Below are 13394 nucleotides of genomic sequence, written 5' to 3'. Positions count from 1 at the left end.
ATCCCAGTCTCCCAATTCATCCCACTGTCTTGCTTTCTTTTTAAAGAACCAATCACAACAAGGCAGATAAAGAATGTTCAGTTGTCAGACTTTGATACATTCAGATGAAGGCGTGGACGCGTGGAGGTGAACTCGCTGCACTCTCTTTGGTGGCTGGTGCGCAGAAGTTTCTTTTGCCCCCAGGTGTTGCCTTGTGAGCTCTTACACGTGCGCTGAGTCTCTCCAGCTTCGCCGGAAACTCTCTGAACCGACGGCCAGATTCCGTTGGTTTAAGTCTCCAGGCCTGGCACTCAGCCAAGCGCTCAGTTCCTTTACAGATTTACCTACAAGGCCACAGAAATGCACGGTTCCGCCGCTGTACTAGGAATTACGGTCGGGAAGGCGGGAAAGCGCAGTGCACCCGAGGGGTCTCCTGCCTGTCTCCCGCGCGCTGAAGGAATCTCTGGAGAACGTGTCTCGGGGCCGGGAAGTGGGGATCCGCTAAACATTATAGAGGCCTTCCGCGGGTGGGGTGGGCAGGAGCTTGGGAGGCCTCAGTGGGGTAGCCGTTTGCACCCTGCTCTGCTTCACAGGGGAGGGGGCGGGGACCAGGAGGACTTTGGAATCTGTTACCGAAGGTGTTGCAGTAACAGGGCGCAAAGTCAACACGCGCGCAGGGCGCCACGGCCCGCCGCAGCCGGCAGAGCCCGGCGGGCCACCCCGGCCTCCGGTCCGGGGCTGGGGGAGCGACACCCCGCCCTCGCCCGCGCCCAACACAGATCCCGCCTCGCCTCCGAACGACCCGCGGAAGCGTCGGCGGAAACCAAGGGTCTCAGGGCGCTGCCCTACCGCTGGGGGCGGGTCTCGAATCGCCGAGCTCCGGGGCGTGTCACGGGCGCCAGCTCCTGATTGGCCGGCCGAGGCGGTAACGGGCCAGGAGCTGCTGGATTGGCGCAGCCGGAGGCCAGAGCAGGAGTAACTGGACTCCAGGTGGCCGGTCGCAGTCCCGGAGCCCGAGGGGCTGGCGTCTGCGCCGGGCCCAAAGTCTAGGGAGAGATCCTGACCGGGACGCGCGCACCATGCCCTACCTGCTCATCAGCACCCAGATCCGCATGGTGAGTACCCGCTGGCCAGCCCTGGGAGTTGGCGTTCGGCCCGGGTCAGGGGTGGGGGCGGCGCTGCAGACCGCATCTCGGCGCCTCCCTCCCGGGCGACGCCCGCGCGTGGCCGGACCCGGAAGCCGCCCGGAACACGCCCCCCTGGGCGGCCGGGAGGGAGGCTGGGTCTTGGACTTAACCTGGATCCAGGGACTCAGAGAGCTCTGGCAGCCCGGCGACTCCAGCGCCGCGAAGGGGGCCAGGTGAGTGCGTCCCCACCACCCAGCGAGCTCCGGGCGCCTGTGGCTCCGGTCCTACCTGCCTGCGGGAGGTCAGGAGCCTTTGGGAGGGACCCAGGAAGTCCTGGTCTCACATGTGCAGCACCCACTGCCCCACACAGAGCCACTCTGCCAGGGAGTGGGGAGTGGGAGTGGACTAACCTGAGGGAGAGAGGTTTGTTAAAGGATGTGCTAAGACGCCAAGACCCCTGTGCCGAGTGGCCCACTAGCTACACCCTTAGGCACTTCCAGGAAGAGCTCTCCTGAGACCTTAGAAAAGGAAGAGAAGAAAAAACCCGAGACAGCCCATGGGGTTAGAGATGGGAGAACACCATTCAACAGTCAGAAACCACGCCCCTTTCCCTGGGCGCAGTTTCCTCTGCAAAAAGAAGGTGCTGGTTGCTCTATGAGTCCCCATTTGGCTTCAGAATAATATGACCGGGTCCCCAACCTGGGTAGCAGGATGCTCCTCTGCCCCTTCCCACTCCCCAGTGCTTGGGTGATCCATCAGAGGGTACACAGCTCCCTTGGGATGCAGGAAATAACAGATGGGCTCACCACTGGGCAGGAGAGGTCTCGGCAGTGCCACAGGGCAGTGGTTTAAGAACCAGTCAGCTGTGCAGTTGTTAAAATGTAGACTCCTGGACCCCTTCCCAGACCTCCAGAAGCACTCTGGAAGCCTGGGGCTTGGGAATTCAGTGCTCCTCAAGCAACTTAAAAAAATAAGTTTCATTGATATATTATACATATCACGACAGAATTCACCAAAGTGTACAATTCAATGGTGATGGGGTTTTTGTTTTTTAGCTTGCTCAGAGTTGTGCATCCATCACCATAGGCAATTTTAGAACATTTCTATCACCTTACAAAGAAACCCTGTACCCATACCCTGTCCCTAGCAGTCACTCATTTCCCCCGGGCCCCTCAGCCCTAGGTAACCACCCGTCTACTTTTCGTTGTAATATGTGGTCTTTGGCCTCTTTCACTTACGTGATGTTTTCAAGGTTCATCCATATTGTAGCAGACATCAATACTTGTTCCTTTTTATTGTCAAATAAAATTCCATTGAATGGCTATACCACATTTTATTTATCCTCTGATCAGTTGACAAACATTTAGGTTGTTTCCACTTTCTGGTTATTATGAATAACGCTACTGTGAACATTCGTGCGCAAGTTTTTGTGTGGACATGTTCTCATTTCTCTGTTCTCCAGCTTATTCTGACACACAGATATAGGTGGTGGTGCCTGGCGTGAAGGTGCCAGTAGTTGGGCATTGCCCAGCCCGGCCTAGAGGGTGCAGGGAGGCCCCGCATGGCTCAGCCTGATCACTGATGGACTCCACCCCTTCCCAGCTTGTGTTTAGCGCCCAAGATTCCTTTCCTCTCCCTCCAGTCTTTAACTGAAGCGGGCTCAGAGCCAGCAGGCGGGGGAGGAAGGAGAGGCGAGACAGCTCACCTCTGCCTGGCAGCCAGCCAAGCAGCCGCTGTGACTTACCTTGCAGGAGGTGGGCCCCACCATGGTGGGCGATGAGCACTCCGATCCAGAGCTGATGCGGCATCTGGGGGCCTCAAAAAGAAGCGTCCTGGGAAACAATTTGTAAGTAGTAGCATTCCTAAGGATCTTCTCCTTGCCAGCCCCTAGACTTGTCTCTGTTCCTTTTACACAACAGGACAATGCCACTGCCTAGCCTCAGGACCCCTCTGCCTGCATCCTGGGGATCTGTCCTCTGTAGACTTTCTCTGAGAGCTTTCCCACTGGCCCTCCCTTCACAAGGGAGCCCCTGGACAAAGTCCCAGGACAGAGTCTGGTTCCCTGAGTATAGGACTCTGCAAGTGGACTGCTCCTTGCCCTGCCCTTTCATCTCTAAACTGGATCCCATCAAGGCAAAGACAAGCACAGAGAAAGGCTTCTGTCTTGAAGAGATGGCTAAGTAACAAAGCTCAGCCCTAGAAACAGGGAGAAGGGAGCCTGGGTCCTGCTTCCAGTTCAGCTGCTGCCTGGGGACTTAGCCACTTCCCTTGGCATCCTTCACACCAGCCCCAAGTCTAAACAGTGATTCATGCTTCCTTTTCTGCCCTTCACCCCTTCCTGCCGTAGGCAGGGAGAACTCTGGCTACACAGGCTCAAACTCCTGAGAAGGGTCACCAGAGTGCACCCCAGTTAGAAGAAGGGAAAGAGGAGGCGAGCTGGCTGTAGCCCCCTGGTCAGGGTTGGAGGGCAGAAGCCAACGCCATCCCTTTGCCATAAGGCTTTTGTCTCTCAGATGCCCAGCCTGGGGCTTCAGCCCTTTATCTACTTGATGGCCCTTCAGAATCATTTAACCCTGAAAGAAGGGAAACCAGGCATTCTCCATCCTAGACAGTGGCACTCAGAGCCAGGAGCTCTTGGGGGCCAAACTTATTGCTCCACCACTACAGGACAGCCAGGCAGCAAGAGGGCAGAGGCCTGGGGGAGGGTCCCAGGGAGAGCAGGCCGCTCCTGCTGAATGGGCAGTGGCCCAGGGCACATGGAGCTGTTGTCAGACTCATGCCGGTTCTACTCTCTGGATGACATCGGGAAAGCTGCTTTACTCCTCTCTTTTCTCACTTATAAAATGGGAACAATAACAGTACCTTCCTTAGGTTGTTGGGAGGAATAAATGAGATGATGCAAAGAGCTTAGTAGATGAGGGGCAGGGAATGTGTACTCAGCCTGGCACCCAGAAGTCACCCAGCAAACGTCAGTCCCTGTTAGGAGTACTCCTGACCAGGCCTAGTCTGCAGCAGATACTAGCTTGGTACGCAGGGCTGTGCTGTGTACTCCCTCACGCCACCCTCCTTCTCTTCGCAGTTGTGAGTACTACGTCAATGACCCTCCTCGAATAGTCCTTGACAAGCTGGAGCGCAGAGGCTTCCGTGTGCTGAGCATGACAGGGGTGGGCCAGACGTTGGTGTGGTGCCTGCACAAGGAGTGACCCTCCCACGCTGAGGAGCTGCAGTCACCCCTTCTCTGGAGTGGTTGCCATGGGCCCCGACCCCAGGACCCTGCCTCACTCACCGCCCTGCCCATTCTTCCCAAGTCGTCATTTTCCTCGGCCCAGCACCACTGGGCAATGAACGGCCTTCTCCGAAACCTGCCTCAGCCAGTGGGGGGGCAGGGCCCCTGGCCCTGGTGCCCCCAGCTGCCCCTCCAGCTTCAGGCCTGGCACGGGCCCTGGAGGAGGCCGTGTTCTGTGGCAGGCTGAGGAGCTGGCAAGAGCCAGGCTGCCCCTGGCAGGGATCTGGGTGCCCCCGCGGAGCATGGCTCCAGGACTGGGCGTGTGGGTCCTGCGTAGCTAGTCCAAGCCAGTAAAGGGCTGTGATGAGTGGCTGCTCCTCTGCTCTGCTGGCCACTGACTCTCACCGTGTGGAGCGCCTCCCTGGGAGGGAGAGCCAGGCCTGGGTGGAGCCCTCCGAGGCAGAACCCAGAAACCAGGGTCATGCTTGGGCAGGCCCACACCCTACACCTATGTATGCAATAGAGGTAGACTCTTAAAAAAAAAAAAAAAAAAAAAGTTTATTGGTGACGTTTAAGAAAAGGGCTGTGGGATGGGAGGGCTGGAGGCAGGAGGCTACGTGGGCTGCCCAGCCTGGTCCTCCTGCTGCATCTGGGCGATCAGCTGCTGCCTCTCAGCTGCCTGGCGCATACGCATCATGACGAGGCTCTCATAGTCCCTCTCAGACCGCACGGAACCCTGGGGGGACAGAGGGAGGACACGGAGGCGTCAGGGCACAGCCCCACGGATTCCAGACTCGGAGGACAGGGCCTAGGCAGAGCCGCCGCCAAGAGTCGAGGAGGGAGGATGCCCAGGAAGGGAAGGACCCTGGAACATCCTGCAATCCCAACTCACCCATGTTCCTTCAGAGCAAGCAGGCCTTTGGCCCCAGGCCAGCTTCTCAGCTGGCTCCCCTTCAGCCCATCTCAAGCAGCTATCACCCCGCCCCACCTCCCCTTTCCCAGGCCCTTCCTCATGCTCAGGTGAATCAGGTGAATCACTTCCTCATGCTCTAGCCAGGCCCTCATCCCTTCATTTCCTCCACCCCATGGCTTCTGCTTCTCACAAGTTACCAGTGAAGGGGGGTTGTCAGGGGCACAGAAACACACTCCACTCTGCCAGGTGGAGGTGAGAGCATCGACCCCTCCCAGCTGCCCACCCTCCCTGTGGTCTGGCTCCTGCTGAGGATGCACAGGGAGCCCTACCCTACACACAGCCTCACTCAGCCCCACCCTAGGAGAGAGAAGCAAGCATGAGGCCAGCTTGCCTCCTAAAAATACACACTAGGGCTCCTGGAGGGCAGGGCCCGTGGCTTTTTCTTTTATGATCCTGCCCGCACAGTGAGGGGGACTGAACGGTGCAATATTTTCATAATCAAAATAATAAATGACCACCTCAGTGGGCCAAGGCTGTGGGGTGGAGAGGCAGCTCTACAGGAGAGCCCTGAGCCGCCAACGCCATGCCCTGATAAGGTCTGCAGTGGCACTTAAATCATTTCCTCCCTCTGTGCAGCTGAAGCTGCATGAAGAAGTATGAAGCCCACCAGAGCTGGCACAGAAGGGAGCCAGGCCAGGGGGGCTGCACAGTAGAGCTGCTGAGGCCTGCTTCGCAGTACCCCAAGCTGATGCGCCTTCGTGGAACAGGCCAGGAAAAAAGTTTGGTGGTCAGTGACCCGGGGAATTAGAAGGGAGTGGCTGGGGTTAAGATGCCAGGCCCTGGCCAACTGGTTTGGAGTCAGGGGTGTACAGAACCAGGAAGTGTTACCCAGCCCAGATCCCCCTGCCCTTCCCGACAGCCCCACGCCTCCTCCCAGGCCTCCGCAGTTCCTAGGAGAATTGCCCTCCCAGCCAGGCCCACCTCCTAGCCTTGACCCAGCCCCTTCCCCAGAGGCAGGACCCCAAATGAGGCCCAGGCAGCCCCACAGGAAGGCAGGACACTGGCTCTCAAATGTCCTTTCCTGCCCTGAGGCTATCTGGGAAAATCCAGGAAGGCTGAGGAAATGGGAGCAGCCAGGCTTGCTGTCAGGCCAAGGGGAGGGCAATTCTCCCCCCGCCCAAGGTAATGCTGCTCTGCTGAGAAAACTTGAAGTCACCCTCAGCACGCCCCGAGCCTGGCCCTGGGAGGAGCCAGCCCTTTATAGGCACAGGGCCCCGTTAACACACCCTCTGCCTCCTTCCTTCCCCCCATCCCTGCAGGCTCTGCTAATGAGGGCCAGTCACTCACACCAGCGGCAGGCCTCTTCCTTCCCCAGCAGTCGTTCCACACGCCTGCCTTTCAATTAGCTCCCACCTCCCGGAGCTCCTCACCCCACACCCACGGGGGCTGGGGGGCCAGGCCTGCCCGCAAGGGCGCAGGGCGTTGGGCTGTGGAGGAAGAGGTGGCAGCGTGGTGACACACAAGGCAGGGCTGCCCCAGACGGTCCCCAGAGGAATGTTAGGCTCCCCGGTGCCCTGGGGCGTTGCCGCTGCCCCAATCCCTGCCTGCGGAAGCTGCAATTACCTCAGAGCACGAGACCAGCCTCCCATCTGACTGAGTCAGCCGAAAACAACACGTCTCCACCGCCACACACTGGCACAAACAGCCAAGCCACTAATCAGTCTGGGAGCCAGCGGCGGAGAGGCCAGCCCCCGCAGGGCCAGGAGCCACCCCGGGTCGCGCAGCAGCTGCCCTCGCTCCGGCTCCACGGAGTGGAGTGCTGTTTCTTCCTCCTGGGGTTTTTCCACTGCCCTATCAAGTAACCAGGCCACTCCTGTCCCTCTGGGAAACTCCCGTCGCCAGGAACGCTCAGCTTTTTCGGCTCTCCTGGACTCGCGTACGCAGGTCCCTGCTGAGCAGAAACCCGGAGGCCTCTGCTTCTGCCAGCGAAGGCTGCCTCCCTGATTCTCGCCGTTCACTGCTCCAGCGGGACCAGATGGCCCCCAGCTGCCCTTGAACCGGGCTTCTGAGGTACCAGGCTTGTCTGCTGGCTCCCTGGGGCCCCATGGAGATCTGGCGGAAAGGCTCCTTCCGCAGCGCCTCCTTCTTCAAGCGGCTGAGCCTGCGGCGGCCGCGGAGACTGCGGCGACAGGGCAGCGTGCTCAGCCAGGCCAGCACGGCTGGAGGGGACCACGAGGAGTACAGCAACCGGGAGGTCGTCCGGGAGCTGCGAGGGAGGCCAGATGGCCGGCGCCTGCCACTGTGGGGGGACGAGCAGCCCCGGGCCACCCTGCTGGCCCCGCCCAAACCCCCGCGCCTCTACCGAGAAAGCTCCAGCTGCCCCAACATCCTGGAGTCCCCGTCCACCTACACTGCAACCTACTCTGCCACCCTGCCCTCCGCGCTCTCCGTGGCGGACGCCCTCTACCAATACTCTGACGAGGACCTTTCGGACACGCCCCCCTTCCAGAGGACACCTGCTCCAGACCTCAGCGATCCCTTCTTCTCCTTCAAAGTTGACCTAGGGATTTCACTTCTTGAGGAAGTTCTACAGATGCTGAGGGAGCAATTTCCCAGTGAGCCCAGCTTCTGAATGGGGGGAGGGTGGCCAGAGGTGGGTGAAAGAGCCAGAAGTCTGGGGACCCAGAGAAGGAGGGGACAGTCGTGGATTAAGGTAGGGATAGGAATCCAGGTCCCTGCCTTCCCTCTGGGTCCTGAACAGTTCTCTGAGTCACCCCAGAGTGGAGGGACAGAGGTACAGAGGCAAGCTGGAAATGTGAGGGGGACACCTGCTGGCAGGAGCCCTGAAGGCAGCTAGCTAGGCTGGGAAAGGAAGGCCACACCTGCAACCACAGGGACCAGGCAGAGGCCAGCAGAGAGGGAGGGAGGCACAAGGGGTGAGTCCAGGAGCGGAGGACGTGCAGACTGGGCACGACAGATGGGTGCCCTGCGCCAGCTCCCTCTGAAGCCACTGTCAACAGAACGAGGTTACAGGACAGGTCTGGGCAAAAGTGGTCCAATCCAGGCTGGAGAGGAAAGTGGGAGACCTAAGGGGAGAGGGATGAAACAGGCGTGACCTTGTACAGTATGGTAGCCACTAGCTGCACGTGGCTGTTTAACTGAAATTAAATACAATTAAAAATTCAGCCCTCAGTCACACTAGCCACGTTTCAGGTGCTCGACAGCCACATATGACTAACGGCTACCACACTGGACAACGCAGAGTGAACGTTAACATCACTGGAGAAAGTTCTACTGGGCAGCACAGGCCTAGACCATGGCCTGGGGCCTGGTGGGGGGAAGGGGGAAGCATATGGGGCCTGCAAGGGAAGGGAGGGGCTGACAGAGTAGGAAGAGTGAGGCAGGTAGAGATACACAGTGTAACTCTGGAAAAACGCCAAACAAATCACTAGCAGAAAAGGGGGCATGAGAGACTCAAAGTGCCAGTACAGCTGCCCGGAGCACAAGCACTCCCTGGTGCCCAAGGAGGGAGGCTCTGGGGAATGCCAGGCACAGACAGCTTGCGAAAGGGGGCTGTGGGGAATTCCCAGAATTATTAGTGACGAGACCCTTGGGAAATCCAACAAAAAACAGTGGCAGGTTTCCCTCCTTCCTGCGCCCATGAGAATATGGGAGGGAGGACTGGATCAGGGACAGACACGAAGCTCAGAGCTGTTACAATGAAGAGGCAAGCTGGTCTCCAGAATTCTCACCAGGACTGAGGAACTTTGCTTTGCTCAAAACCTCTGACAACGGGGCTACGACCCCACCCTGAGGCCTGGCCAGAAGACTTGGAGCAGAGCCCAGTTGGCCGCATGAGCTTCTGACACCCCAGGCCTTTCCAGGTGTGGCAGAGGGGGAAGGGAAGCCTGGACACACAGCACCTCCACAACCCAAACCTGTGGCCTCCCCCTTCCCTCCTCTTGTGTGGCTGTGCTGAACTGAAAGCCCCCGTGGGATGGTGATAAAGAGAGCTCTTTGTAACACAGCCTATGGAGTGCCGTCTGGGGCTCTGAAATGCTGGGCCTTAACCGTGGGGAAACAGTCTCTAAAGAAGGATCCCAAGTCAAGCTCAGACCAGGTCCTTTGCCTCCTCTGTCCAGGGTCTGGGACACACTCTAGAGAGCTCCCCATCCTCACGGCCAGGTGAGGGGCGTGGTGGCGGGGTGCCTGAGGCAATGGGAGTGGAGCCCTTGCTGACCCGTGGAGCGGAACAGAAGCCTTCGTGGAGCCGCGAGGACTAAGAGCCGGTGTTGGGCGTGTGTCAGCTCAAGTGCATGCTTTACCACAAGTCGGGCACCAGGCAGCACTTCAGTGTCGGCAGGGTAGCCAGTGTTATTTCTAAAGAGGAGATATTGCCTCTTGACATTAGGTCCCCATCTGGGACAGCCATGGACACACCTGGAAGGAAGCTGGGGAAGGAAGCAGCCACCCTCATCACCGGCCCCTTCCCTGAAGCACCAGGTCATCTCAGCGCCAAATGCTTCACACTGCAACCAAGCGACCCGCAGGCCAGGACAATGCCTTTGGGTGATGATGAGAGACCCCAAAGGGGACCAGAACATGGAAAATAAGGTCTAAGAGGTCTGCATAGGGTGGGCCCCGCTGGCACTCAGAGAGGAAAGGGGATCAGCAAGGAATCACAGTCCTCCTGCTTGGATTGGCGGACCTGCCAATCTCTCCATATTCCTGATGACTGGGATATGCGAGGAAAGGGCCCTGAGAAGAGCCCAAACAGGAAGAGGTGCCCCGAAGCCTGAGCAGGCCCAGCTGTGTGAGGCCTGGCTCCTTACCTGGGACAGTCCTGGGTGGTTAGGGCCCATTGTGCTCTGGGGCCGTCCCTCCAACCAGGAAATCTTCAGAGGGTTATCGACTAGGCCCACTTCATTCTGGACAGCCAGCTCCTGTCAAATACAGCATCCGGTCCTGGTCCCATCACTCCAGTCGGCTACAAAGTAGCTCTCGCTACCCCCACAGAAAGAACCAGAACCAGCGCTCTCATCCTCCAAGCAAAGCACAGCAAACTTCATACAATGGTGTGCTGAAGCTCTGACCTTCCTTGTGCGCCACGTGAGCTTTCTGACTGGGGAGTGGGGGAAGGGGAGAAGGCAGTGCGAGGGCTCCAACCTGGAGGCGTGCTGGCTTCCAGGGGAAGGTGGAGGGTGTGGAGCCAGGCAGCAGGAAATGAAGCCATCCCCGGAATATTCTCCTGTCCATCCCTTCACTCGCTGTGCCTCTACTCCTGGGAGCTGGAGGGGCTCTGGGAAATCTTGGCTCTGAGCTGGCCCAGAGATCCCTGGGGAGTGTGGACACCTAAGCTCAGAGGGCCTACAGAACTGGATTCCTCCCCTGGAAAGGCAGGGCTGTCGGTAGCCCCCAAAGCCCCACATAGCACTCACCGCAGCCTTGATGGTTGCAAACTCCACCACGGCGGTGCCTGCCTTCTTACTGGACAGTACCAGGTTGAGCACCTCTCCGTACTGTGAGGATAAGGGGGTCCCAGTAAGCGTGGCTCAGCCTTCAGGATGGCCCAGCTCACACCAGAGACAAGCCTGAGCCACCCAGAGGCCACTAGGCCATTTTTAGCCGGGGTATAACCTCTCATTGCTAGGTTCAACCAGAAAGGGGATATCAGAGATGGGAAAGAAAGGTTCCCCCGCCCCTCGGGAATGCAGAGGACAGCAAAGGAGAGCTTGGCAGACGTGGGAATTTAGACAAGCAGAGACGCACAGCTGCCTCAGCAACTGAAGGAGGTGAAGAGGATGGGGCTTTGGTGCCAGACAATAGCCTCCTCTCGCCCCACAAATGCAGCCAAGCCCTTTGCTTCTAAGGATGGCAAGGGAAGGGGCACATGGCAACATGAGTGACTGGAAGGCCGTGGCCTAGGGAGAAGGTCTATGACACAGAAAAAAAAGGCAGGTAGAGATGGGAAGGAAGGTTAGGCCTGGAGATCCTGGGGTTTGGGCTGAGGTGGGGCCTGAGATGACGGGTTAGGGGGAAGTCAGCAGGGCAGACCTTTTGAAAAAGCCGCAGGAGGACATCTCTGGAATAGCCGCCTTGTGACTTGCTCTTCCACTTGAGCTGAAAAGATAGCAGTGGGTGTCACCATTGAACACTGACTTCTCAACAGAACCAGACCCTGCACGTGAGCTTTACAGTCTGAGCAGACAACCCCCTTCAAAGTACTGGTAATCTAAGGAGCACCCCCCAAAATGCATTCCCCTTGAAAACAGGCAGGTGGCCTGCTCATCCACAGCTACGCTTCCAGCCCTGTAAGATGCTCTCCTTCGAGGGCCTCAGGGAGGGCTGCCCTGCAGCCTTTCACGGCCAGCTCTGAGAGGCCATCCTGATGCCCAGGCAGTGGGAAGATGGAAGGATGGGATGTGGGTAGTGGTGTGGCTCCCAGAGATCCAGCGTCCCCGCCAGAAGCACCTGTGCCCATGGAAGCATCTGTTCTGCTGAGAGGAGATGGTGTGAGGTGGCCCGTAGATCCGCAGAGCTCACCTTTAGCTTGGGGGTTCCTTTGCTTCCAGGATTTTCTGCCATTCCTAGAAAATTTAGGAAAATTAGCAAGGTAGAATATGATGGAATCAGAGGTTCTCTTTCCCAAAGGAGACACAGCCCAGGGCCAAAGGACCTAGAAAAGATCACTCCTGACCAAGGGCAGTATCTGCCCCACCCTGCTGTGGAGCCTGGTAGGGCAAGTAGAGGCAATCCCACCCCAACCCTGAGGAGCTGTCACCTTGGGACAGCTGCCCAGCTGCCTGCTGAAGGCCATGGTCAGCACTCTGCCAACGAAGGGCTATGAACACCTACGGGGGGCAGAAGGTAGAGGTATAGACCACACAATTCTACTGAAACAAAGTACCCCAGAGCCTTCCCCGCCCCGCCCTGGTGATCTGCTCCAAAATAGAGCCAGCTCTGCTTGGGACTAAGATAAATGGGGCCAGGAGATCGCAGGTAGAGTGAAAATCCAATAGGCCTCAGAGAACTGGTAAGAAGAGACAGGTGGCATGTGTCCAAGTGGGGTGCCCAGGGGGTTCCAGCAGGTGGAAGCTTCCAGAACAACTTCCCTGAGTAGCCACTGTGGCCACTCTGGGCATCAAGAGCTGCCTCAGAGTGGGAGGCAGGTTTGGGGGACGGACTCTCACCTCTCAACCTCTGTTCCCGTTCCTGGCGTATCTGCTCCTGGATCACCCTCTGCTGCTCCTCCAGCTGCCGGGAACCCTCTTCTCGCAGGCGTTTGATCTGCAGAGTGGGAGTTGGGGAGGGTGACAGTTCTGTGCAGATCCAGTTCCAGGTTGGCTCACCTTGCAAAGGTCCCTGGGACATTCCACCTGCAAGCTAGGCTCAGCAACCTGCAGGTGGGACAGATCACCCAGATCCCACAGAAGAAAGTGGAAATGGCATGCCCTCTCCAGCCACAGCAACCCCTTTGCTCCACCAGCCTCCTCCCCCTCAGATGGCTGCAGTGCCTGGACGCTCACCTCTTGCTCTAGTGTTCCAGTGCTCCGGCTCTCCTCCTCCTCCTCCTCGTCGCTGCCGTGGGCCTGGGCCTGCCGCTCCCGGGCCTCCAGGTCTACGAACAAGGGTTGAATGACCCAATGTCTGGTCTAAGCAGTTTCTACATGGCCCCAGCCTACCAGGCTCTGGCTGCTTCCCCAAAGTCTCACACAGCATGAACCTATACAGTAACTCTGGCCCCTCCCTCAATGCCCATGTGCTCCCAAATTAATTTCCATTGAGAAAAGTCCTAACAAGGAAGAGAATAGGATCCAGCTGAGTGGCTGGGGTCTGGAAAAGTTAAAGCAGCTCACGCTGACCAAGCTGGTTCTCCAAACAGTGAACAAGGTGTGGGTGGGTGCTTATGTCAGCAGCCCAGGGCCACGGGTCAGGGCTGCCAGTGGGTGGAGCTCCTGGCCTCTGTTCCTGTGGTTTGGCACCACAGCCTGACCTGTGACCTTGCCATGGCTTTGATGCTCTTCCCACCACTGAGCTTGAGTTCCCACAGAATCTTCTTTTTTTTTTTGGCTGCACTGGGTCTTCATTGCTGCGCGCAGGCTTTCTCTAGTTGTGGCGAGCAGGGGCTACTCTTCGTTGCAGTGCGCGG

General features: G+C 58.2%; 3 protein-coding genes across 3 annotated transcripts in view; 2 read left to right on the top strand and 1 right to left on the bottom strand.

The window, feature by feature from the left end:
* The first annotated feature begins 826 nt into the window (after nt 1-826).
* On the top strand, nt 827-4708 carry GCHFR (GTP cyclohydrolase I feedback regulator). Its single transcript, XM_029237254.1, has 3 exons — nt 827-1094; nt 2858-2952; nt 4186-4708. Exons 1-3 carry the CDS (start codon nt 1059-1061, stop codon nt 4307-4309), a joined length of 255 nt encoding a protein of 84 aa, XP_029093087.1. The 5' UTR covers nt 827-1058; the 3' UTR covers nt 4310-4708.
* A 185-nt stretch (nt 4709-4893) lies between these two features.
* Nucleotides 4894-13394, bottom strand: part of DNAJC17 (DnaJ heat shock protein family (Hsp40) member C17) — a 38326-nt gene continuing 29825 nt past the window's right edge. Inside the window, exons 5-11 of the mRNA XM_029237251.1 lie at nt 12772-12863; nt 12436-12532; nt 11789-11832; nt 11300-11365; nt 10684-10764; nt 10078-10188; nt 4894-5068 (exon numbers count right to left, since the gene is read on the bottom strand). Of these exons, the coding sequence (XP_029093084.1) occupies nt 4946-5068; nt 10078-10188; nt 10684-10764; nt 11300-11365; nt 11789-11832; nt 12436-12532; nt 12772-12863 (614 nt within the window). The 3' untranslated portion in view covers nt 4894-4945. The remainder of the gene's footprint in view (nt 5069-10077; nt 10189-10683; nt 10765-11299; nt 11366-11788; nt 11833-12435; nt 12533-12771; nt 12864-13394) is intronic.
* Nucleotides 6874-10071, top strand: CUNH15orf62 (chromosome unknown C15orf62 homolog). Its single transcript, XM_029237253.1, has one exon. The coding sequence runs from the start codon at nt 7350-7352 to the stop codon at nt 7875-7877; it is 528 nt and encodes a 175-aa protein (XP_029093086.1). The 5' UTR covers nt 6874-7349; the 3' UTR covers nt 7878-10071.

The sequence above is a fragment of the Monodon monoceros genome, unplaced genomic scaffold, assembly GCF_005190385.1.
Source record: "Monodon monoceros isolate NGI ecotype Baffin Bay Population unplaced genomic scaffold, NGI_Narwhal_1 Super_Scaffold_21, whole genome shotgun sequence".
In the NCBI taxonomy this organism is placed as follows: domain Eukaryota; kingdom Metazoa; phylum Chordata; class Mammalia; order Artiodactyla; family Monodontidae; genus Monodon; species Monodon monoceros.
This window is presented reverse-complemented; position numbering and strand designations above follow the sequence as displayed.